Consider the following 26608-nt stretch of genomic DNA (forward strand, 5'->3'; position numbering starts at 1 on the left):
TGTTGAAAAGAAGAGGGGCTTTGTGTTTAGAGCTCTCCTGCCGGAGTCAAATCACAAAGAACCTCTCACCTGCTCTCCTCTCTCCTTTATTAGTTATCTTCCTCTCCTCCTCTCCACTCTCTTCCTCTCCTCTCCGCTCTAAATCACCTGATTAAGTAACTATCAGTAACTAGGGCTCTCTCTCTCTCTCCCGCTGTCTCACACGCACACACACACACACACACACACACACACACACACACACACACACACACACACACACACAGAAACTCATATAATTGCCTTCCATTAGTCATTTCAACAGGAAATGACTTTAGAAACACAGGTTGTCCAAACAGCTGAGTGACTCCAGCTCACCATACCACAGAGAGATAAAGGGGGTTACTTCTATCACGGACACAGCAGGTCAGCCACACGTGAAAATAATTTCATTTCATCTTGGCACTGTTGGGACTTGACCCCGAAAATGTGAGTTGCAAACCTCTGGGGGAAGGTGCATAACACACATACACACAGCAGACATACACACACAGCGCAAACACACACATATTAATTTGCACACTTACACACACACACATCCACCACCATCTGTTTATCATCGTCTCTGAGAACTAGCATGCGAGGCCAAGTCTTTCACCATGCAGTTGGGAGCCTCACAATAGATAATTAAACAAAACTAAGAATGGACACAGAATGCCAAACAGCAAGTTACCGACAATAACTCATCACACTAACAAAGCACTGTAAACACTCTGTAGTGCCATCTTACATATTGCAGCCATTGTGCTAAGCTTGTAGTAGTTTCCCAAGATAAACGGCTGTCATGAATATAAACCAAACATTATGAAAATGATTGATTGGGTAAAGTGCTGTGAACCCCTAATAACATCTTATGACCCGAGAGAGAGAGAGAGAGAGAGAGAGAGAGAGAGAGAGAGAGAGAGAGAGAGAGAGAGAGAGAGAGAGAGAGAGAGAGAGAGAGAGAGAGAGAGAGAATCTCCATGACCTGGCCAAGAGGGCTAATGAAGCCTCTCTCCTCCCCTAAACCCGGAAGCTTCACTATCGACGTGAGAGATGATCTTCACTGTTACATAAATTTGGCACAATTATGCAAACCCTGCATCCCTGAAACAAGCTGCTGAAACTGTATGGTAAACAGAATAAAAACTGCTCTTCCATTTCACTGGGTGTCACTGAAGCAAATGACAAAACGGACTATAAATGAGTGTGAACTAAAAGGTATTATGGAATGTAAATGAGTGTGCACTACTTCAACTAATGCCGTATGGTTCTCATGTGCCTGTCATCACAACCTTAGATTTAAAACTAGCTTTGAAGAGTACTCATCATCTGGGTCACCCTTTTACATTAAGGATCATGGACTAAAACAAATGCTGTTCAGGGTTTTCTTTCTTTGTATTACATTTGTCACAAGGTGGTCATCTTCTGAGGCCTTTAAACCTTTTATATTGTATGCACATGTAAAAATCAGAAAGATGGATATACTCTATGAAAACATGTCAAAGCACTTCTACAAGGTAGCCACAAAAAAAGTGAATTACATACACAGAGAAAATGAACAGACCTAGCCAAAAGTGTACTCCTTTTTTGACATTGAGCTTGCTGTGTGTGATCTCAAAGAGTGGTTTTAATAAAGTGTTACCGATGAACTCTTTAGGCGTTTCTCTTTAAGTGATGAGCCTTCATCTTCAGATCAAGTTCCTGGCTAGAAACAAGGCATGTGTCAGCTTCTAATGCCTGCCTGCTCGTCTGCCAACCAAGGGTGTTTGGAATTCTGGCATATGCACAGTGCTGGGAGTCAATTGGATTAATTGAACTGACAGCTATGCCCAAACAAACTAACATTTGGATTAGTGCATTGGCCTCATAATGATTTCTCTTTTTTAACCAAGTTGAAGTTGAAGATGAAGTTTGTGGATTAAATGAGCGTTTTTGCTCTTTTGACTGCATTTGCTTTCATTGTTTTATTCATAATGGAAAGGAAATGTACTTTTAAAGAGAGCTCATTACAATCTGATGCGTGAGCAAGACTGACCACACACGTACATCTGTAGGTGCCTTTTACAGTTGATTAAAAGTGAGTGTTTGGCACTACTGAAGTAGGCCTACACCGCCAAACTGCTTCTCAGCAGTTTTCGTTTTCTCTGGAAGACTCTGCTTCATCCCTACACCCCTCTAAGTGCTGTTATAGTCCTGCCCAATCACAAGTTTTTGTTTCACTTGTACACGCCCACTCATACCCTGCCTCATGAACCTCACATTTATCAAGCTGACAGAAGCTGCTTGCAGTTATTGACTGGGAGTGGATGCTTTCCATCTACTTCCATCCTTAGATGTAACAGACCACACCCAAACATTCCAGAACTGCTACTGGTCTGATGTCAAGTTACATTTCCCAAACATGTCTTTACCTAGAGGGGTAATACAACACAATGTCAGAGGAAAATTATAGGTAATTCAACATAATATTGTGCGTGTGTGTTTGTGTTCATCCTCCCCAGCAGTGATCCTGATTGTCTGAATGATTTAGAAATGTAATTTGGTAAATAACAGACTTAATGGAGTCAGCATGAGACTAAATACTGACTGAGATAACACTTATCAGGTTTGGCCAAGTTAACTCACACACACACACAGCTGAACACTAGCCATCTCTCCGACAACATGTTTCGTATGCTTTCTTGAACATGACCTCAACAGTGTCTTAAAAAGAGGGGCTATTGGACATTGTACTCATCTGTGTAGTAGAAAGCAATTGTGCTTCCCCCAGCCCCTTTCAAGAAGAGTGCCATCAGGGCCGGAATTACGGATCATTACTGCTTTAGAGGGGAAAGTCTGCAGACAGAGAAACATGCTGTCACACATGACCAGAAATAAGTCAGATTCCCACTAATCACCAAATGATCCTAAGGATTATTTCAGGAGCACTGCTATAGGGGTAGGGAATCAAGATTTTGTGGCAATTTTAGACCCCTTGGGCTACCCGTATCAAATCAACCAGTTAAAACCCATTATTACACCCACCATTTCAGACCATTCTGGGATTAATTTTGTGGTTTGATGTCTGTAGATAGGCCATGTGTTCTAGCACAATTTTTTATACATATTACTCAACTTCTGAAAAATACACTGAACCTTTGTATTTGAACTGGCCATGCTCATTTGCATAATCTTCAGGAGCATTTAAACTACTAGTTTTCAAAGACAAAGTCAAACACTGCAACTACCAAATAAATATGGCTCAAACTAACATCACTCGTTTGAACTCTTTCATTGTTGACCAGAGAACCCATCCTCCAGAACTTCATGAATGTGGAATCCCTGAGGAGGAGCCGGCTGCAGCAATCGGAGGAACATCTGGTTCCTCTTCACATTCCATCAGCATCCTATCACACTGATGGAGGAGGAGAGATGGAGCACAGGTGGAAGGATGGGTCATTTATATCTGATCCAAGAGAGATCCACTCTAAGACAGAGGTGATGTTTTCAGAGGAAGATACCATGATTGGCCAGATGTACTCAGGAAGAAGTTTACTCTTTTGCTGTAGGGTGCTTCCATGGAATATGAACTAACGATGGAGGAGATGGGGTTTGAAGTTATTAAAAAATGAAACTACCATTTTCCTAATCCGTCAGTACTGTGCTAACAAGCATATTAACTGGAAGGGTATACTAAAATAGCCATGTAATGTGTGCTTTCATTAAATTGTTGATGAACAGCTTAAGCTATGGCAAAATTATTTTGGGTGTTTTATATAATTAAATCCTGTCACACCCTAACTTTTCATTCAGCGTGTGACATCAATTTCTCACAGCTGCATCCTTTTATTCAGTCAGGCACTGATTTTGATTCCACATTGCTGCGGTTAAACTCCAGTCATTTCTAGAACTATGTGTCTGTGTGTGTTATAAACACACCCTCTAGCTAAATAGAATAGAAGAACAGAATGGCCTAAGCGCTTGGTGTTACCCTGCTACTTCATAATGTCATGAAAAATGAACATCAACAGGCGAGGGAAACACAACCAAATACATTTCTAGCGTGAGGTCGCTTCGGGCAGACAGGAGAGAAATCTTCTCCGTGCTGGGGAAATAACGAGCGAGATCCAATTCTCCTAAATCAGGAAGTAGAGAGGTTATGGAGAAGACAGCAGAAACATGAAGATGAGGAATGTATCAGAGCAAGAGAGGACCGCTGCCACTGATTTCTAGAGACATCCCGAAGCCGGTCATTTCGTTCACACACTCTGCACAGAGACACGTTCCTGGTCCTGCTGCCTTGTGAGTCCTGCCAGTGACCCCCATCAGAACTAACATCCAAACTACCACCCACACTACAGACTTGGTGCCACACTGGACTTCAAAGCATGCACAGCAGGTGGGTCAATTAAAAGTAAACCAAATAAACATACCTACTTGTAATGATAGGATAATTGGATACAACGAAAAGATGATGTCAACAGAAAAAATGGGACTGCCGTGGGTATGTGACTGAAACAAATATAGTAAAGAGGCTGTGAGCAAAGAGGTGACACGTATTATTGCATTTATAAAAACAGCTGAAGCATTTGACGCACTAAAACCCGCGCTTGACATGCAGTCAAGGTTGTTATTACGTTATCTGTGACAGTCGCCCCTCCTCGTGCAAGCGGATAAAACAAGAGCAAGCCTCGGCGTGAGGGGAGGAGGCGACGGAGGGCACTTTAAAACATATAGCTTCACGCAGAGTAACTTAAGAGCTCTTGAGGGAGCAGCCTTAAATCTGATGTGAAAACAGCTGTTTAGCATCTCTGGAGGGTCTGGGTTATTTCCAGAAGGGCGGTGGATCATCCCAAGTGCTCGTCCATTGTGGGGTCTTGCGCCCTGCTCCTTAAACCAGCCAGCCAGGCAGGCCATGTGGTCGGGTTGTTTCACACCCCCCATTAGCGCGCTCACATGCACCACCAAGGAGAGAGTGTTCAGGACGCTTCGGGTGCCGTAAGCCTGGCGCTGACTGGACTACACGTGCTATGTTTAGATATTGAGCTCTTGTGAGGTTGTCACTCTCACCTATTCTCACCCGTGGGTTACACTTGGGAGTTGTAAATGTTGTGTCTGGAGTTTAGTATTCTGAGACAGAGACCCCCCCCCACACACACACACACACACACACACACATACTCAATTGCAAACACACACACACACACACACACTAAAACATGGAACACACACAGTCTGCATTCCTAAGGCAGTAAAAAAGCACAAAGTGTGATTATTTTCGCCCACACAGCACTCTTCATGTCCACTGAATGAACGCCTTGGGACGCATAAGTGAGATAGCGAGCTACGATGTTTAGAGTTACTCTCTGGACATTCTGACAAACACAACCTGTTAAGTGATTATGTTGAACAGATTTGACCTGGCCGACTATTTGGAGGCCACAGTGAGAGTGTGTGCGAGTGTGTGCAAGTGTGTATGAGTGTGTGCAAGTGTGTGCGAGTGTGTGCAAGTGTGTGCAAGTGTGTGCGAATGTGCGTGTGTGTTTAAGTGCATGTGAGGGTTTGACCTTGTCACTAGGAGAATATTGCATGGATATTCCGGATGTGCCAATGGCAGTGCTTCTATAAAAGTAACAAACAAACACTTGTGGGATTCTGGTTAAAGGTTTACATAATCCACCACCACATTCCTCCAATGGCACAGGAAGCATAAATGGCCATTGGCCACGGCAATAAAACGTCCGTAACACATACAGTATATGACCAGTATATTGTGAACACTGCTTTCAATAAAACACCCGCTTGACTCATTGGGTTTGTTTATTCTATCCCATTTGTCTCAGTAGAGTTGACGCCAAAAACTCTTTGTCAGAGTCATACAAAATGAATTTGCTTAATTCAAAGATGATTGGTTAACATGTTGGTATATGAAACTGGATGAAGTCATAGATTAACCTGGGCTCCTGCTGGGATCCAGGTGTCGTCTGATCCAAGCCTAGAGACTATGTAACCTGATATTACATCCCCCTGTCTGAATCAGAGATGTATATTCTTGCCTTCGCTGTGGTACTCCTGAGAGAGAGACAGGCCTGGACTCCAGTAAGCTCAGCAGCTGTGACTTAATCCTACTATGGTGAAAGAGAGAGAAGGAAAGAGAGTTGGATTTTGAAACTCGACACTGTCATCACCTGGCACTGGACCACAGGAAGAGGGGGATGGGGACAAACGAGTGAAAAAGGGTCTGGAGAAGGAGGCAGGGGAGGGGGGGTGCACAATATCTGGAGCTGCTTTGCTGAAGAGGCCATTTTATCATCGCCTGCCCCAAGCCTGTAAACAACCCAAGCACTGGCAATATCACCCCTCACTGAACTCAGCACTTTTTAACCTTCGGCCCACCAAACAAATGCCCCATTCTGGACATGACTCACAGAACCTACATTTCTATAATGCGTTTTTGGAACCCAAAAAAGCATATTCATATTTCAAAGGATTTCTAATACACAATTCAAAATTCACTATTACCTGTATACTGTTAAGCCCGAGAAAACCGATGCACCTTCTGAAACTAGTTTTGTCCACTGGGGCTTAAAGGGCGCATTTGTACACTCACATACACACACACAAACAAAAATACTGGTTCAACGACCTAATAGGACTGTGTGTCTACTCTAGAGGGATTTGAAGAACCTGGCTGACATCCACTGGGCTCAGGCTCACATGGCCTGTCACTCATCTTGTCACCGTGGCAATGGGCCCCGCGTCTCACAGTGAACACACACTGCAGCACAGAGGGGAGGTCCAGCTGTAACTATCACAAGCAAGTATAAATCACAACATGGCATTCTCTTACTGCACTACTCTGCAACACAAACATACACAGAAAAAGACACACACAGAAACACACACACACACACAGACAGAAACAGACACGCATGCACGCACACCGAAACAGACACGCATGCACAGACACACACATGTGCAAGCAGGCACACGCAAACAGACACACGCACACATAAACAGACACAGTCTAGCAATTGTCTCTCTGTTGCCTTCCTATCTCCGCTCTAGTTGAGTGATGCGTTGCGCAACAACGCACCCAGTAAATGAAGATAGGTTACAAGATGAGTGTCACCTCAACCTCACGGCGCCCTGTGAGTGACAGACTCCCTCCTTCAGCACATCCTCTGAATTTGCCTAGGGGCCCCTGGATGGGAGTGCGCTGGGCAGATTACCAATAAACTGCAAGGGCATCCGCCACTTTGAGTTGAATGTATCAGGAGGTACCTACGGCTGTGTGATAAGTAGATTGACCCCTATATACAGTAAATCAGATGTGGAGCTGGCTTGAGTCCCAGTGCTGATTCACACACAGTGGGGCACAGGTGAGGGATCCGCACATGCACACACGTACACAACGATATCCACGTGTGCGCACACACACACACGCAATGACAGTCCAGTCATGCCTACAAAGCATGACGCATGTAGTGTGACATTGCAGGCACCATCTGGCATGACCACATTCGAGCACATCATCAGGGCCTCATACTAAGCTGCTGCAAATACAGACTCAAAGTTTAAAGGAAGTAGATGCAATTTTTCGCAAAAAGAAAAACGGCACAAAGAAGAGTGCTACAAGAGCACTAACTTGGCAGACACCAGTAGTAACATAAAAGTGTCCACGACTATTCGTATGGACCTGTACTATAAATATATTGACTTGTAGACAGAGGCAGAGATTGCGGTAAAACAGTAAGTAGCCCTGTAGTTAGTCATGGAATAATTTGTGATTAATGGAATCATCATCACATTGGACACCGATTAAAATGATAATATACAGCAGCTATCCAAATATACCCATAATTTAGCCATGCATCAAGACTACACAGTCACTACTAAAACACTCTGTTATTGATTTGGGACAATCACATCAAATCAATAATTTTTGTATAGCCAATTTCTCAACAAAATCTGACAGAACAGTCGGATCACGCAATTAAGACAAACATTAGGCACAAATAAATCAATTTTAATCGACAGTTGAACCAGTTTAAATGCTATAGACGAGACCAGTGTAAGCTTATCAAACATGTATGCAGATGTCATTGATCGATATTAAAATAGTGCAAATTAACTAAACGAAATGATTTCTCAAGGTCAGTGTGTAAAAGCTCAAAAAGTCAACAGCAACAGAAAATAAGAGGCGACTCTTCAAAAAAAGCTTTTATGTTAAGCTACTTACTATGTAATTTGGGGCTTCCTTTGTGGTCACTGGAGGGAAGGTCTGCGAACTGCACCCGATGTCCCGACATTGTCGATGTCTGTAAAGTCGGGAACACGACTGCACCACGGTGGTTCTTTCGGTCGCAGTTGTTTCAAAGTATCCAACAACTTCTGAAGCTGGAGCTATTTGTACTGGTTGTCTTTTTACTGATAGTCGGAAATGCTTATGCTGGCATCCAAATCCACGGTCTGTCACTGAAGTCCTTCTCCTCCTCACTATGAGACAGTCGCAGGAGACGCCAATACTGCGGTTTCTCCGTCCACGCTCACCTTACTGTGCGCGCATAGTGAGTAGCTCTAGCTGGACCATCTACAGATATAGGTAGAGGGGCTCAAACTATGGGACTACAACGCGATGTTGTTTCAACCTACAAACTTTTTCCCTCCAAACCACAAAAACTGCAGAATTACGTCATCACATATTACAGCTAAAGGAGGATCTCAAAATATTTGTGAATAACCGTTATGGCAAATTAAGTACCGAAATTACAGCCCCTAACACACAGCCTAGATCTTGTGTATGGAAATAACTATTTTATGAGTTAGCTTTACCAGATTTACCGTATCCTATAGATTTAAGATGTAACTTGTATTAATATTACAAATATAAGATGTTTTAATTAGTAGTTAGATATTGATTAGTGATAATGTAATCCTCCAGCTGTCTGTCGAGTAACTTGCAATTTAAGGTCCTACCTACACCTGTGTCTTGGCAACTGACAGTGATGTATGCTCGTTAACATCAATTTTTCAATAGGCTACTAGTGAGATTTTGGAATCTAACACGCCATCTACTGGTGCGGTGAAACACACAAGCAGACGGAATTAGCAGAAAAAGAGACTTGCAACTCTGACATTATCAGGACAGTCACTGTGAATTACAGAACGGAAATGAAATACGGAAGCATTAATTAAAGTCCTAATCAGACTTCGGAGGAATAACCTATTGTATCAATAGCAGTGCGTGACTGTGATTTTAATCAAAATGTTGACATGTCTGTAACTAAGCTTTAACAAAATATTCCCAGGTCCATGTGTTGGACCTCATTATGTAGGATCACAGCATTTCATTTAGTAGTTTGTAGATGCAGAATAACAACATCAGGATGTATTGTGAATGTATTGCAAGTCTACATTGTCATAGGCTATAATAAAATCCATAGCCAGTATCTGCAATGTCAAATGTTTATTTCAAAACTATTTAGTCATTTGTGCATCAAGCACTTAAAACATGCCTAAAATCATAGAAATAGGCCTAACACTAATAGAAAATAGTATGAATTAGCTGTAATACAAATAAATAAGTGCGTAGAGCTCATGAACATTAATAATAATCACCCCAAATTAAAAGAAAAGTAGGCTACAATATTAAAACGCAGGCTCTAAAAGCCATCTGGTCTGGTCTAGACCATTAGCAAAATATCAAGGTGTGCTCTGCACTTCTGTCAAATTTGTCAAAAAACACATTACAAAAAATAAGTTAAGGCAATGTTGGAGTCACGCGGAATCAAAGTGCAACCGGTACGTGCCTGATAAAGGGCCTATAGCCTCAGGCCTACAGCAGAATACATGTCACATGTAGTTTACATGGGTCCATTCTGCTCAATGTACATTTTAGACAGTGAAGCAGCCATTGACTTTGCAAGCTCTTCGTCCCGTTTTCTTTGTATTTGTGAGTGGCGGAACCAGTCTTCATATTCTGGGTTGGGAAGACATCTGTCTAGAAGAACGTCGTAGTGGCCGTTACTGAGCCAACTCAACCATATCGCAGGTTTAGAGGCATCTTCTTCACCGAGATGATGCACCATGGTCGACACTGTTGGGCTCTCCAAGCTACCTCCAGTCGTCAGGTGGATGTTCACGTTAAGCATCTGACTCATTGCCAAAAGCTCCGGATAACCAGCCCATGTTCCCTCCTGTGCCGAATTAATGAGGAATTCTCCCACATCACCCTCAATAATGGGGTTAAACTCATCCAGGTGGTCGGCTATATGGTGCATTGTTTGTTCTCTCAAGTCCTTATGCATCGATTGATCTCCATAAGCTGCTTTACACACAGCCCTGTACAGGCAGTTGCCATCTGGGATGATCTGAAATCTGTACTTATGCTTCTCCTGAAGGTATTTGTTCTGTTTTTCTACTTCAGCCAAGTACCTTGTCACTTTTTCGTCAATGTCATCTGGCTGTTTCTGGGGAGATGGCTCGCGTAAGACACGTAGTTCAAAGACGTGCTCAGCTGATGGAGAGTCCAGATCCCAGATCACATCACCTTGCTTATCTATGATATCTTGTCCTGCCTCCGTTGCCATGACCTTGCTATGCTTGTTTTCAGCATTGAAAATGTCACTTTTCACGACGAAATCATTCGCAATAAGCCGTCCCATCCTTTCTTCACATTTTCTGTATCTCGGCTCCTCGTTTCCGCAATCGTTCAGTGAGGTTTCGATCAACCCTGGAAATTCAACAAATTGCTCCTCTCTTCTGTTCAAGTGACCAATTAAGTCCACAGCAAGTTCAGTAGGCCTGTCAAACTTATTTACATCACGCCCCGGACTCACATCAAAGGTGTCTGGAGATGATCGTTTGCGTCTGGTCTCTTTTACAATATGAATAGGAACAGACCTCTCCACTCCATCGGGCCGCCGAATGATTATTTCTGCATGTGATGTGAAGTAAACTGGCTTCATTGAAGCAGCTTCATAACATGAAAAAGCAGACATATTGGCAACAGACTTAGTTTCTCCTTCTGGATGTCCGTTGGTCGACGTTCGCTCACCAATCAATTCCTGTTTATCTGTTGCAGAGGAGTTCGTTGCAGTCGTGGTCAAATCGTTAGTACCACTTGTGATCGTTTTCGAAACTTTTCGAGAGGATCCAGGGTAGTGTGTCAACACACTGCTGTACAACTGCATTTTGAAAGCCTGTCCTTTATACCTAAAGCTAGAGCCCGGAGAGTTACGGAAGGATGATAGCACACACTAAAAATAAACGTTGTCATCAATAACAGTAAAGTTGTAGAGAACGTTTCCATGGACCCGAGTCTTGTTCCCGTTGTCATACAGAGGACCCCAGTTTAGCCATTTTGCGTCACCGCAGTTTCCCCTATATTTAGACACGAAAAGTGTAACCGGACGCTCTCTTCTTCAGGCTCCGTCATGGTTAACGACCGAAGATGTGCACACCATGGTAAAGGGGTAAATTACCTCAGAGAGAATGCGAAGGATTTGATGTGTCACCGAACACTGAGATCTTCTCTTGCTCCAGACAGCCACGTCAGGGCGGCGTCGTTGTAATGGAATGTGCAATGCTTGCCAAAAACGACATCATGCACATTGTTACGGACCAAAATGAAATACATGATTAATTAAAATGTAATCATATAGATTTAACCCATAGTTAAGTTCCTACTCAAATTAAGAAACACATTTACTGACTATAGGCTGTTTGTTCCCACGTTTGGACTATCGGGCCCATTGGCCTACAACTAACAGCAATAAAGTTTAAAACATCAGTAATCTCTTATACATCCAATGGGACAACAGGCTATATAAATAATCAACTAAACACATTTTTGACCGTCTGTCGTCTTGTCACAGTACAGGCAGAATCTCTTAGTTAGTTTGCGTATATTCAGATTGGACCTTGACTTGCAGGCTATAACCGAATAGCCAACCAGTCTACATTTACAAGAAGGCTGGCTGAATTGCTGACATCACTAACCTGGTATGTGTGTGCACAGACCACAACACAACAGATCCGACACAGACACAGCATTGGAGGCAACAAATAGTCTCCCCATGGTTCTCACTCTCTCCATTTCAACTTTTGTCTAAAAATGTAGGGTTATTGATTCAATTAAACAACTTTGTTGTTTAAAAGTTTGGTAAGAATTGTTAGTCTGATCAGTGTGATTAAAATAAGATAAACTCTAAAAACTAAAAGCTTTAGGCCTATCACAATGTGTCCAGTAGAGTGCACCCTGATACCAGGAGTTGTGACGCATACGCGTTTTAGTAGCCTAAACACGTGGTGGCGACAAATTGCAGAATTAAGCCCTAAAGCTTGAAATGAAAACATTGAAAATTGGATTGCATTTTGGATTTCTTTTTTTGTCACATAGGCTATTGTGTATGGGAAACAAATGACTGGATCTTTATGTACCAAAATCGTTTTTAAAGCGTAAAATGAAACGTGCAAATTAACAGTAGCCTATATGCATAGTGATTTTGCAGTCGAGGAATAGGCTGTACTTGAATCGTACTCCAAAATGAACCCTAATAGTGCCTTATATAGCACCAATGCAAACACAATTTGACAGCAAGCTTCCATAAACTGTAATTCCATATTTCAACACGCGGGCCGTTGTTTTGCGCATACTGTGATGTTTACTGCCGCCATCTAAATACAGAAAAACACAGGATACTGAAAGTATCCGTTCACCAGTATGCGGTTTTACGGTAGATTATGCACAATTAGATTTCCAGGAGTAAAAAGCGGTCTTGCCATTCAGACACAAAAATATTAACGAGATGATATCGCGTCCCGTGCGTCATACTACACTGAGATTACAAAACAGCATGGCGATAACTAGACAATGCAGCTGATAAAACCTGACCTGGGAAATACGCTAATATCTTTGCCTCAAGTCTCAATTCAAATACAAATGCAACATATGTTGTAATGATTATTTTATCAGCCTCGAACTATATAATGTTGGGTAATGGATTTGCTCAGGCCAACTCTATTGCAGGAGAAATAGCCTAAGAAAAAACTACATTTGTTCATCTCCAATTTATTGATGGGATGAAAGGAACACTACATTAGCAATTTGTATGAAAACATGGGTTGTATGAGCTTCAGATGCAAAAGTGTATCCATGTCAATGTTCAAGCCATGCTGATGTCACAGATTTTTCCTCTTCTCTCCAAGTGGGAGGATCTTCGAGCGTTGAGTCACGCAGCTGTCAAAGATAGCTGTCACCCAGTTTCGTGATCAAACACACATTGAATGAGAAAGGCAAGCCAAGAGAGGCGCAGATCTCAGGTACCCTGTAAGTCTCTAGCAAATAAAACGACGGCCATTTAAAAACGAAAAGGATATTAACTGATTTCACATTTGTAGCCACTTGGAATATACGTGTGGGGAATACCTGGAAAAGAAGAACAGCAAGGACTAAATCGAAGGAGGGGGAAAAAAAACACAAAAAAAACACTGCGCTTTTCTCGTGGCCACCGTGAAAAGGGGATTTCTGGCGGACATGAAGACAAAAAAGGGTACGTTGCATTTGAATTTGTCTAGGTCTGCAATATCGTATAAATATCAATAAGCTATGTACATGCTTTTCAAATATATATTTTGCAATGGACTCAATGTAATGGTGTTTTCACTGCAAGCCATGCAGCCTATTGTTTCCGCTCCAGACAAAACAGGATTTTTCTCCCATGTGCTGACGGGCTGTCAAATTTGATAGGAAACGTTATAAGAACTATACCAAACTAGAATCATCTCCAGTTTTCTTCAGTTGTTTACACTTATTTTACGCCTATTTGATTTAGAGTAAATATGATAGATATACCGGACCCAATTATTATGTTTACATTAACTTAGCTTGTGGACCTGTAAAACTTAGGAGGACCTTTCTGACTCAAATGAGCCTATACGAACCAAACCTTAAAAGTGAATGTGCCAGTGGTATATTGTCGTAATCACGTCATCATTCGGAGTATCCCAAAATGTATACACTTTTTTTAAGACGTTCCACTAGACATAAGTTTCCAGTGCCATAGGCAGGGATTGAGACGTTTTGGCGAAGTAGCTACCTCGCCTCGTGTAGAAGCAACATAGTTTCCATATACCAGAGAGAGAAAAATGCTTTCCTTATTACCAAGTGACTACATCCAGACCTACACAACACTACATTTTTACTTCCTTTGTAAAGTTTCAAATTGCTTTCCTTCTGCGAGACTGCTCTAGCATTCTTCGACCTCGTGTTAGAGAGCACAATAGAAAACTTCTCCACGCTGTTTAAACTTGTAAAATAAATTCAGTTGTGGTCACTAAATACCAAATTCGCTAACATTTATGTACTACTTAGGAAAAAAGTCATGGTATAGTAAGTTTTCTTTCAATAACATTTGAATTATATTGAAAGAACAGATCGACGACCAAGATTCTTTTGTTTAGTCTCTAGACGCAGATTTGCAACAGGTCCCCCTCCCCCTTCTCTTGTTCAAGCCTACGTAATTATCTCATACTGTGAATTTCATTCGAGAAGTTCTTCTCCATTTCCAACCACGCCAAGAACAGGCTATTTGTAAATTTACATACAGACCTGTTACACGTGTCATTACAACTTTAACTACCTTATGTTAGAATCTTGACAACCTATTAAAATACCCGTCACTAAAGCAAAATGTGAACTAACTTTGGGAACACCTTGACTGGCAAGTTGTGAGCAAGCAAGAGTAGAAGTTGCAATAAATTGACTATAAATAATAGTGGATCTGTAAAATGTGTCAACAAAGTGTCTCCAGTTTTGTTTACATTTGGCAATTTGTGACGTATTCACTGTATTAACAGTCGCAATCAATTTACACTCCAAAGCTGTATTAAGAATGCCTATATAAAATCATACAAACTAATATAGATAACATACTTCACATTTTTAAGGAACTACAGATTTTCTCAACTTGTTGATTATTGTCTGGAACTTTAGAATTGTCTGTAGCATAGAATAGAGCTTAGTAGTGCAGGAAGTGGCATATTTTGCCGCTGATATAACTACTGTGTTATGTCTTGTCAGCTTCCAGCCCTATCTCTGCAATGTCTGGTCTAAACACATTGGCGTGTGTGTTCTGTACAGTAGGCCCTCCAGTATTTGTTGAGGCAGGCTTTCATAACTGACACAGCGTCGGAGCAGCCTTTGTGACGCTCTCCCTCTGCTCCCTCCCTCCCTTCCCGGCATGAATCACATGGCTGAACTTGACAGCTTGGCTCTGACACATCAGCTGCATTTGAGACAGCTAGTGTTTGACAAGCCGGCTGGCACAGTCGTTACGTGGCATATCGGCTGAAAGATCGGTGTGTTTGACTTGGATGTCACTGTGTAGTCAGTCTCTAGTGTGCCTTTCCTCATACACACCCTTTGTTCCTCCCACAGGCATGATGATGTTGTCAGGGAGCGAGACAGACGAGGATGACGGCATGGATGCCCCCCTGGACCTGTCATCCAGCTCGGGGGGGAGCGGGAAGAGGAAGAGGAGGGGGAACCTGCCCAAGGAGTCTGTCCAGATCCTGAGGGACTGGCTGTTCGAGCACCGCTACAATGCGTATCCCTCTGAACAGGAGAAATCCCTGTTGTCTATCCAGACCCAGCTGTCCACCCTGCAGGTAAGCACCCACAGCAGTGGCCATGCAGCTGTAGTTGGTGGGGAAATTAAAACAAAGGAGAGGGCAAAGTATCTGAGCCTGGGAAACATTCCTCTGAGGTTCATGACTAAGTTGTAGGATATGATCAGCCGCTGTGCTCAGACTAGCCATTGAGGGGAAAACAATGACGGTGTTCCCATCTTGGGATCATTTCCTGTGTGTTTGTGTTTTATGACACATGAACAAAGAAACCATGACACGTTCAGTTTGAGTAGTGAGTCGTTCCACAGTATTGCCCCCTTTCGGTCTGAGACCGTTTTAAATGAATACACATTGAGAGCAGAGGCAACTGAGCAAACTGCTCCCTCACCCCCCCCTCCCCTCCCCACCCCTCTCCCTCCTTCCCTCCCTCGCTCTCCTCTTGTGGTGAGGGCTTGGCTAAGGCAGTCAGGAATTTCCCTCCCTCCAGCCCTATCCAGCCCAGCTGTCTGGGAACAATGCAGAGTCATTTACATAGTAAGAACTGCTGGGCTCACTGGGCCCTCCACGGCCAACAAAAGACTGGGAACAAGAGAGAAAAGAGTGGGGGGAAAAAACACAAGAGGGAGAAAGTTGACTCTCTTCATATAGATTACAAAAGGATTTAAAGAAAAATTAGCCAACGGCTTAGTTGTATAAGTCTCAGTTTTAACACAGGACCAGCACAAATTCAAACATTCTAATTCTAACTATTTGATTGTTGTTTAAAGAAAACAAGGTCACACTGCGCAACTGTGCAAAAGCAAATTGCAGCTTTGTAAATAGTACACGTTTAGAGTTTCAAGTGAAACCCAGTGAAATCCAAGCGAGATCTAAGTCCGACAAGACGGTGTGACTTACCCTGGATTCCTCTCATCTAGGTGTGTAATTGGTTCATCAACGCCCGGCGACGACTGCTACCTGAGCTGCTGAGAAAAGACGGCAAGGACCCCAACCAGTTTACCATCTCCCGGAAAGGCAGCAAGGCGGGCGACAGCTTCTCCGACAGCTCCCAGTCGCCCAAGCACGCCGCCACCGCCACGGGGGGCACGGAGGACGCCTACGACAAGCGTGGCCTCCATCCCTCCAGCTTCGAGCCCGACGTCCCCAGCGTCCTGAGGATGACCTCCTCCCCCACCTCGGCCTCCCTGTCCCCGTCCTCCTCCCCCACCTCGGCCTCCCCGTCCCCGCCGGTGGCCGCCCCCGCCCGCCCGTCCGTCATCTGTCACACCACTGTCACGGCGACCGTGCAGCCAGGCCACGCCTCCCTTCCCTACTTCCTGAGTTTGAACACAGACAGGGCAGCGGAGCTGCTGCACTCGGCGGCTGCTCTGGGCGGCCTGCTCAGGTGTAAGGAGGAGGTGCTGGAGAGCCCCGCTGAGAAGGCCACCATCCCTCCCACCACCACCACCACCCTGGAGGGGAGCATGAGCCCCCAGAGCGGGCTCTTCAACACCCCGCCCCCCACCCCGCCAGACCTCACCCAGGACTTCAGCGGCTTCCAGCTCCTGGTGGATGTGGCCCTCAAACGGGCGGCCGAGATGGAGCTGCAGGCCAAGCAACGGGTCTCGTAAGATCAGGGAGGAAGAGAGAGGAAAGATGGAGCTGGAGGTGGAAAAAGGAATAGAGAATCAACTCGTTTCGTTTCTCATGAGGAACTTGTCTCTGCGAGTTGAATCAACTTGTCGGTGCGCAACAGAGAACAAACCCACGTCAACAGACGCCTGATCATTTCTATTTTTGGTATACCAATCAAAACTTATGAGGATTTTTGTAATAGAAAGAAAAAAGACTGTATTAAGGTGCCTTGGAGAGTTCTTTTTTTTTATTTCATATACAAGCGTATGTATCTAAATGTGTATCATTTTTGCACACAGGACCAAAAAATGTAGGACAAAAGCTGCCTGTTTTACAACTTTCCTTTTTTATTTCCCAAGTTAAAGGTGGGAGGGGAGATTCTTTTTTAATTTTTTTTAATTCCCCTTCTCCTCCGCCGATCATTCTCTTACCGGATAGGTCGGTTTAGGATGGGTTCTTTTACATTTCAGTGATCTGTCTGCGATCGATCTGACTCCCCTCCGTTCTTTTGCACAGCAGGACGGCAGGAGACTCATCTCTGTCTTAATCATACTTTGCTCTGGACATCGACGAGGAACTCTATTCACTACTGTAGTAAGTGTTATGTGTTTTCATGATAAGAGTATAGTTTTTGCCTGTTCTATTTTGTTACTATTCCTTTCACTATTTTTCAAAGGACACTTCAATTTTTGTGTTTTTTTTTTCTGGTTGAACTTTTTGTTGTTGTTTTTCCTTCGGAGGGATATTCAGATGAGCTTATTCAGATGAACATATTCAGAGGTATGTAGCAGGTTCTTAGTCTGAACCTTGTGTCTTCACCCAGAGTAGCAGTGGCCAGTGGACTGGAAGTATAACACTATATAGGTCTGTTTTGCATTTCTTATCGTATTACAACCAGACTGAGCATCTCAAAATCACCAAAAAACAACTAAACAAAAAGAAAGCATTTCATGTACAAAAGGACCATGTGTATAGCTAATGTGACATGATGCCCAATGATGTGATTTCTTTTCATACTGTGCAATGTTTGTGGCAAATAGGGGTCACAATGGGATTCAAATAAAGTTTTGTTTTCTACAAATTTCCTTTGCCGGTTTCAGTGTCATTTTTCACAGGCCTATGACCTCATTATCTTATCAACTGAGGAATCTAGCTTGAGGAGTTTCCCCGAAAAGGATCCCAACTGGAAAAACATCAACAGGCAACACAAATCCTGATGGGTAAAGGTATGTCAGCCATACTGCAAGCTAATTAAAGTAACCAGAGAACATATAACTTGGGGGCATTTGAAAGTTAACGACTAACAAGTGAGTCACACACGCCTCTTTTTGAGACGGGGAATGTTCTAGAAAAGTGAAAAGGTAGAGGGAGGAAAGAAATGGTGAGCTGTCACAGACGTGTTTCCACGTGTCTGATGAGTCATCTCCAGGCGTTCCTACGGTTGTGCGTGAGGTTTACAAGAGCTCCCGGCAATTAGCATAATCCTGCATGAATTAGAGCTACGGCTAACAGCAGAGATCAACTGTTTCCTGCCAAGATGGAGGTGCTGTGTTTGTGTGTATGCGTCTCGATAAACACTGCAGACAAGATTAAAACAGAGAGGATTCTGGGTATTCACACGTTGTTTATGGCCGGGCCAGACAGCTGCTCCCTCCTCCCCCTGCTCCAATCCTTAAGGATCAGATGGCCCTAATTAATTGGCCTTAATAAGTTGTTGTTCAGTTGTTGTAAAAATATAACCCCTATTTTAAGTATAACTGGATTGAAACTGACAAAGACTCATGTTCATTTGTGATAGTCGTTCATATTCATGTGATGAATAAGGTGCTGTGCCTGAGTCTGATCTTGAACAGATGAGGAAGACAAACGCACAGTGTGATTTGATCTGGCTCCCGTGGATGACAGCCTGTCAGAAGTGACAGATATTCCTGTTGGTGGAAGAAGACCCCACCCTGGGGACAAAACACTGATGAGGGTCACAACATCCTGTAGAGCCTAAACAGCAGGACATCTGTTGAGAAACTGACAGAGGAGTCTCTAAAGTCTTCCCCTTCTTTTACGTCAGTCGGCTTGGCTCCTTGAAACTCAAAACAGTCAGAAGGGGGTGGAACCTGGGCCCTTACTACGTGTGAGAAACCAGGCAAGGAGGAAAGGAGCAAGCAAGAATGAACTAAGGAATCAAGGAAAGATGTTTTTGTGAGTCCCTGCCTCCATGATTTCCCCCCTGGACTTTGGCCGCTGAGGTCAGCTCGCTGCCTGCCGAGGTTGATTGATGTGTGTAGTGACGAATCACCATGTCGTGCTCCTGCAGGGCCAAGCCAAGGCCAAAACTACAGTCTAATTGTGGGGTCCCGCCTCTGCGGTAGGGAAAAGCCAAGAAAACAGAAGGGGAACTTCTAATCTGATTTAATTGTGTGCAAAGTGGGAACACATGTTTAGCCTGCACTCGAATATATGCAGTCAGCGACAATACAATGATGGCATTAAGTTTTTTTTTAATGCTGATAGATTTTCATACACGTGCCATAACATCAACAGTGTAATAACATTAATTACAAAATGTATATCTGCGTAATATGTTATTTGATTGATGTTTTGTTTTACATTAGGGAAACATTCATTTATGTACAAATGTTCATTGAATGCTTTTCTTGTTGCTACATCTTTCTCAGAACTGCCAGGATTGTTTCAAAGTCTTTAGTTTGGCAATTACCCACAATCCAACATTCTGTTCATTATTTCGACCCCCTGTATGCAGGGTATAATGATATGTTATTATATAATAAACATAAATATATTTTTTTTTACCAACAATTTAATTCTTTCAAATACAGGAGTTAAAAGAAGAAGTATCAAAAGTACCTGGACCTAAATGACAAAAAGGTAAATCTAGGGTTACTTTTCCAGTGTCCTCCAAAAAATCAAATCATACAGTACAGTGACCTCATTATAACCTCACCACAAAGAAACAGAATACTTCTCTCTATGACTACTTCTATAAATAACATCCTTATCCCTCTCAAAAATGGCAAGGGATTTTTGCTAGGTGCCTATGGAGCACCTATCACCCATCTAGAGTAACTACATTGAAAACAAGGACATAGGTACCAACCCAACAACTAGGATCAAAACCGTAGGCCATGAAAGTAACGTAGCTCAAGATCTGTCTTCAAATCCATGTGGACCAAACGTCTTGATATGGCAAACTGATTTACATCTGCATGGGGGGAAAGGAGCTTCCTGACAGGGTTTTTTTCATGAAAAAGGACTTGATCACAATTTACTTCCACTCATATGATGTTCCCCCGTGTAACCTCATGATATATCATGTGGGTGTGTTTACAGTGGGAGACGAAGCCTTTTCATGGGACGCAATTATAGCACACACACACACACAGGCATGAATATCACACACCGAACAAAACACGCACACACACACACACATTATATGCTTCTTCCCCTGAGGCTGTTTTGTGCTCAACTATCACATTAGAAATTAAGGCTGATTACTGAAAAAAGAAATAAAAGTGCCTGTCATGCCAAAGAGAAAACATAGAACAATTATAAACACAGTATATGGGCCTTTTCAGTGCATAATAATCATAATCACCATAATAAACAATCTTTTTTCTCCAAATAAATAAAACATGGATATAAAATACTATAAACGTTCACTTTTAAAAAGTTGGCATGGGAACTAGCATGGGAAATGAGAAACACGCACACACATATAAAAAGAACATCCATCTTGCCTGACAAGTTGTCAACCTAACCTATTTCTGTTAACACAATTACATACTGTAACATGTTGGGCATGATATCTGTACTAGCGATGACCTCACTGTAGGTAACTCAAGGATACCTGATGGTTTCAGTACAATATGATAGACAAAAAGATTAATAAATAAATAAATGATATACCAATGATCTTGAGTCAGCATACGTATAATACAGTGGTAACAGTATGTATAGCTCAGTTTAAAATGATGTACAGTGTTTTTGTTTTACAGTGTGTCGATTATGCTACTTTGCTTGTTAGTATCGGGCCTCATTTGATCTTTGAAAACATTTGACCTTTGAAAAAAAGGAAGCACTTTTTAAACAAGCATGAAAACCCCCAAACACAAGTCTCTTCCACACGCACGGTGCAACTGCGCTACGCCAGTCTCTTCGGCACCTGCTCTGTAACTAGCACACACACAAGCAAACCTTCAAAACTCACACTCATACACACGCACATACGTACAAGCGGTCGGATGCACACACGTACCTTCTTGTGACGAACCCTGATTTCACAGGTGTCTCCTCTACTATGTGAACTTAATGATTTCGCTGAAGAAACAGTTTCAGATCCACCAACAGAGCACACCTGACCTCAAACCAACATTGCTTATTCCAGAACCAAATCACACCTGGGTGACCTGCCTGAGCCTGTGACCTCTGACCCCTGGGATAGGCTCGAGAACAACAGCCCTGTCTTAAGACATGGCTGTTTTCTTGTGAAGTTATTTGGTTACTCTACATAAGACCTATATTAATATAGGTATATTTATATAAGGTATATATATATAGATAGATAATATAGGTAGATATAGATAGATATATAAAATATAAATAACTTAATCTACCACCCCTAACCCAGTGTGTCAAGATTAGTTGTGAATCTGAAAATGCTAAAAACTGCACATATATACGTACATTTGTCTGTGGCCACACCAAACAGGAGAACTTTAAACCACATAAAACAATGGTAGAGAGCATGAGGACCTGTAAAAACATGTTTGTTGTGTTTTGTTATTCATTGAGTTTCAATGAAAGTGTGAAATATATGATTTGGCGTGGCCTACATTGATTGATACAATACGTACAGCTTTGTCTGGAATTCAAATGAGGAGTGTTCATGGTATATGATGTGTATATGTTGTCTCGGTTTGTTGTGTGTGGCTATGTCTTATATTAAAATGCTTTCACTGACAGTGGATGGAATAAAAAGAGAGAGGGGAGAGGAGAGACAATCCAGAGGATGACCTGCTACGCCCTTGCAATACTAGGTCCACCCTCTCTCTCTCCTACTTCCATTTGTTTCTCCATCTCTCCCTCCATCTCTGTTTCTGCTCCTCTATCTCTCTCGCCGTTTCTTTTTAATCTCTATTCATACCTCTCTTTCTGTACCATTCTCTCACTCCCTTCTTCCCATCTCTCCCTCTCCCTCTCTCTCTCTCTCTCTCTCTCTCTCTCTCTCTCTCTCTCTCTCTCTCTCTCCCTCTCCCTCTCCCTCTCCCTCTCCCTCTCCCTCTCCCTGTCCCTCTCCCTCGCTGTCCATCTCACCCTCCCGTCTCCTGCTCTGCCAATTCAATACATCCGTAACGAGATACGTGCCCCGCCCCAGTGCTACACCTGCCTGCTTTGGGAGGACAGGTCGTGTAATGGAGTGTTGAACGTGGAGAACGAAGGGATCACAAAACACATGTCTGGAAAAAGAAAGTGCCGTGGGAGTGCTACGCAGAAGCTGAAAGCTAAGATTTGTTTTTCCTAAGGGAGAGTAAATAAATAAATAGATAAATAAATATACATTTGTGGAGGAACCGACACTACCTTGACAGACCCCACCCTGTTCATGGGAAGTCAACAAAGACGGGGTTATATTACAAGCCCTACCCTAGCCATTCAGTGCCACAGTTTGTGTTACAGTGTCTGTGTGTGTGTTGAGGTGCTGGAGCACACCTGTATGTATGTCACATGTCTGCGTGTGCGTTTCTGTGTGTTGAATTTGTGTGTGTCCGTCTCATAGTCTGGTCTGTGCCTCCGGGATGTAAATCTCGATACTGTCGGCACTCTCAGTGGCCGAGCTCTGTCGGAGGGACGCCGCCCGCTTGGCGGCCAGAAGGCGCTTTCGGGCCTCCAGGCGCTGGCGCTCGGAGCTCTCCAGGGAGCGGTCTCGAGCCAGGGGAGGGTGGCCCTTCTGGGGCTTCTTTGGCACAGGAGGGGCCATCCGTCTCTCCTGGATGAGGATGAATAAACATTCAAACAGTCGGATTACGGGGGGTGGGGGGGTTGGGGGGGGTGTAACCTCACCCGTCCCGGGTCGGTTGGAGCTTAACACATCACAGGATGGACGCAAGAAGCACTCCGAGTGCGAGCGCTTCAGACATTACAACAGCAGCCATCTTGAATTGGGTTAGAGAGAGAGAACGGTGCGGTGCCGTGCGGTGTAGCGTCCGTTTGCATGCATTCGGAATGAGGTTATGGCTGACGGTGGCGCGGGGTGAGAGTGCGTGGGTGGCGGTGGCAGCCGTGTGCGGGGGGACAGAGACGGGGGGGGCCGGAGAGGCCGCCCACCCCCCTCCCCCCGTCCCCACACGGTGCATGGCGGGTAGAGTGACTTCTCAAATGCGTCTCACTGTCGACAAACAAAACACACAAAGCACACACACACATACGAGTGGTCAGGCAAGCATACCGGCAACACGACAGGTCAGGAACACACACACAACACCTTGGCATGCTACATCGAAAAGTGCACTTGAAACAATGAGTGCGCACACAAAACAATAGGTGTGCACCTGTGTGTGTGTGTGTGTGTGTGCGTGTGACAATTACACAGCAATGAGTGTGAAACCATGCAGACCCAAAGGGCATTCCAATATGAAACGTATGGACACTGAACGAATCAATACAGATTTGAATGAATCAGTGTGAGTTGTAGGGTTCATTTAGGGTGTGGGGGGTTGGGGGGGGCACCTTAATCTCGGGGGGGTCAAGGGGTCTCCAGTTGTTGGCTTTGAGCTGGTGGAGCTCATCGAACTTGAGGCTGATGTTCTCAATGGACAGCTGCAGCATGTCCCAAAACCCTGCAAGGTCCTGGGAGGTAGGCCGGGGGTGGGCGTTGGGGTTCTGAGACAAACAAACACACACACCGAGGTTCATGAAAATCACAACAGGACCTACAGAAAGTCACAATCTGTATTCTAACACCGCAGCCAATGCAGAATCACCCCCTTCACCTCGTCTGCTGTGCTCCAATGACACTTAATAAAAGAATCCTCCCTGCTCCTCTCATAGCTAGAGCCACAGTCACATGATGAGGCAGTATTCTTTCCATGTGCAGGCTCTACGTATGAGCCAGGGGTTATCAGTGTTATCTGTGTGCAGTGTGATGTAACGAGGGGGAGGGGGTGGGGGGTTACATACCAGATTCTCCTCACAAAGCTCCCTGAACTGCTCAAACTTCTGGGACATCAGCAGCTGGGCGCTCCCCACCGCACTGCGGATTTTCCCCAGGACTGTACACACACACACGCACACGCGCACACAAACACACACCCAGAAGACACCAAAGAAAAACACGCGTGCGTCGGACACAAAACCACACCAAAGAAACAAACAAACACAATTATTCACTGAACCACGAAAAGGCAATGTACATATTAAACCGCTATGAAAGGTTTCCCTCCAGTCCTGTCGGAGGCGTGCCGTCCAGCAGCCAGCCTTTTGAAGAGCGGACGACTACAAACATAGGAAGGAGGGAACTCAAACTGAGCGTTTTGATGAGAGGTGGGAGTGTTTACCCTGCGCACCAAGTCAACAAAGCCCAGCTTCCCGCCGAGCTCTGAGGTGGACAGGGGGTATGTCCTGAGAAAGCAGCCTCCAGGCCAAACTCAAATATAATCACAGCACAGGAAAACAGTCATCCGCCTCAAATGAAAACAGACTGTCTGTTGATTTGAGGGGTGGGGGGACGGGGCTGTGCATTTGGGGGGATGGAATCGCAATGGCACGAGGGAGAAGAAGCCAGTTACATAGTGAGGACATGAACCACCCCTGTGCCAAGTGTTGTTCATACTAACTTTGCATAGTGTGTGTGTGTCTTTGAATGTGAGATGGAGACTGTGTGTGTGTGTGTGTGGGGCGCGTGCGTGCGCACATGCACAGTTTGGCAGCTGCCTAGAATAAGCTCATTAAGAGGGCTGGCTGGATGAAAACCCCTGTAGACTTTTTGGCTGTGTGTGTGTGTGTGTGTGATGAAAGGGGGTTCAACAGTGTATCTCACAGACAGATGTGTCCCTGGGCCCACAGGCTTCCTCTACACTGTTAACTAGGACTGGTATGTCTGCGGAACAACCAGAGGGGGCCTGACAGCCTCTTGTAGGAGCTCTGGGGCTGTCTAACACTGACTTAGTCTGTGACACGTGGAGAGCAGAGAGAGAGAGACGGAGGGAGAGACAATCGGGAAGAGAAGGGGAAGAAAGAGAGAGACGGGGAGGAGCGGGCACGAGGGGCGCACACTCGCGCCAAAACCCCCCCCCCCCCAGCAGGCTCACCCTCTTCCGGCAGCTCGTGCTCCATCTCGTCCTGCTCCATCTGCCCGCACCAGCCCTCCATCCTCTCCGCCTCCGCCTGGAGCAGCTTGAGGAACCAGCGTCCGTCCCTCCGGCACGCCGAGCGCCCGGCCCCGCCCGCCAGCGAGTCGTCGGGGCCGGGGCCCGCCACGCTGTCCATCCAGGGGTCGGGCGGGGGCAGGATGGACGGGTCGAAGCCCGCGTCTCCGCTGTCGCTGTCGTCGGCGGCGCAGGCGTGGTAGTGGTTCCCCGAGCCCTGGATGCTGACGGTGGAGGTGGCGGCATCGCGGGAGTGCTGCCGGGGCATGGTGGCGCAGTGGCGCAGGGGGGGGAGGGGAACCCCGGCCGGGTCGCAGGGGTCGTCCAGGTCGGCCTGCACGGCAGCGGTCACGCTGTTGGAGCGGGTCATCCGCCGGTAGCTGCGGAAGGGAGGAGAGCGCAGGGTTGGCGCGCGCCGTGGAAATGCCGTCACACTGAATGGAGCGCCCGTCCTTCTAAACAGCTTTGTTTGGAGTGTACTATGGGTCGAGTCAAAGCCTGTTCAGGCTGCATAAAATCATAAGTACAGTTGAAAACAAAATCAAAATAGTCATGTTATCAGTCAGTCATTGGGTCTGAAATTCTAGGTAAAAAATTACATTCTAAAGTTACTTATTTGTTTGCTTCTTACTGTATGAGATAATTCAGGTAAAGTTCAGGTCATTTTAGAAAGTACAAGGTCGTCAACACCAGCTCAAACCACTGGGTAGACAAATGTGTGTGACACTCCAACAGATGGAGGCCCTGCTTCCACACACAGATCCCATCAGATAGCATTGAATTTGACGGGAGTGTGTGTGTGTGTGCGTGTGTACGTATGTGTGTGTGTGCTGTCACCTGGTTGATTCAGAGGCACTGGAGTGTGTAGTCATCACTCACCCTGCCTCTGTGCTGATAACACACCCTCAGGACTAGCTTTGTGTGTGTGTGTGTATGTGTGTGTGTTGTAGGGGGCCAGGGTAGGGACATTTTTTATTTGGCTC

At 44.6% G+C, this 26608-nt stretch overlaps 3 protein-coding genes across 4 annotated transcripts in view; 1 reads left to right on the forward strand and 2 right to left on the reverse strand.

Annotated features, from left to right (window-relative positions):
- Positions 1-9464: 9464 nt before the first annotated feature.
- On the reverse strand, positions 9465-11399 carry LOC136957783 (OTU domain-containing protein 1). Its single transcript, XM_067251961.1, has one exon. It carries the CDS (start codon positions 11193-11195, stop codon positions 9867-9869), a length of 1329 nt encoding a protein of 442 aa, XP_067108062.1. The 5' UTR covers positions 11196-11399; the 3' UTR covers positions 9465-9866.
- Positions 11400-13298: 1899 nt separating this feature from the next.
- tgif1 (TGFB-induced factor homeobox 1) lies at positions 13299-18326 on the forward strand. Its single transcript, XM_067251768.1, has 3 exons — positions 13299-13556; positions 15443-15672; positions 16551-18326. The coding sequence occupies exons 1-3, from the start codon at positions 13541-13543 to the stop codon at positions 17241-17243; spliced, it is 939 nt and encodes a 312-aa protein (XP_067107869.1). The 5' UTR covers positions 13299-13540; the 3' UTR covers positions 17244-18326.
- A 4237-nt stretch (positions 18327-22563) lies between these two features.
- Positions 22564-26608, reverse strand: part of dlgap1b (discs, large (Drosophila) homolog-associated protein 1b) — a 36850-nt gene continuing 32805 nt past the window's right edge. For both annotated transcript variants that reach the window (XM_067251670.1, XM_067251669.1), the window contains 4 exons: positions 25569-26005; positions 24439-24530; positions 23989-24141; positions 22564-23248 (listed from right to left, as the gene is read on the reverse strand). In XM_067251670.1, coding sequence (XP_067107771.1) covers positions 23033-23248; positions 23989-24141; positions 24439-24530; positions 25569-26005 — 898 coding nt within the window. In that variant the 3' untranslated portion in view covers positions 22564-23032. The remainder of the gene's footprint in view (positions 23249-23988; positions 24142-24438; positions 24531-25568; positions 26006-26608) is intronic.

This window comes from Osmerus mordax, chromosome 15 (assembly GCF_038355195.1).
Source record: "Osmerus mordax isolate fOsmMor3 chromosome 15, fOsmMor3.pri, whole genome shotgun sequence".
Taxonomy (NCBI): Eukaryota; Metazoa; Chordata; class Actinopteri; order Osmeriformes; family Osmeridae; genus Osmerus; species Osmerus mordax.

Excerpts from the sequence above, each read along its gene's own strand:
- LOC136957783 (XM_067251961.1), bottom strand. The coding sequence starts at position 11,195 with ATGCAGTTGTACAGCAGTGTGTTGACACACTACCCTGGATCCTCTCGA.
- tgif1 (XM_067251768.1), top strand. Across the intron at positions 15,673-16,550 it reads CCCAGCTGTCCACCCTGCAG|GTGTGTAATTGGTTCATCAA; the intron begins GTAAGCACCCAC and ends CCTCTCATCTAG.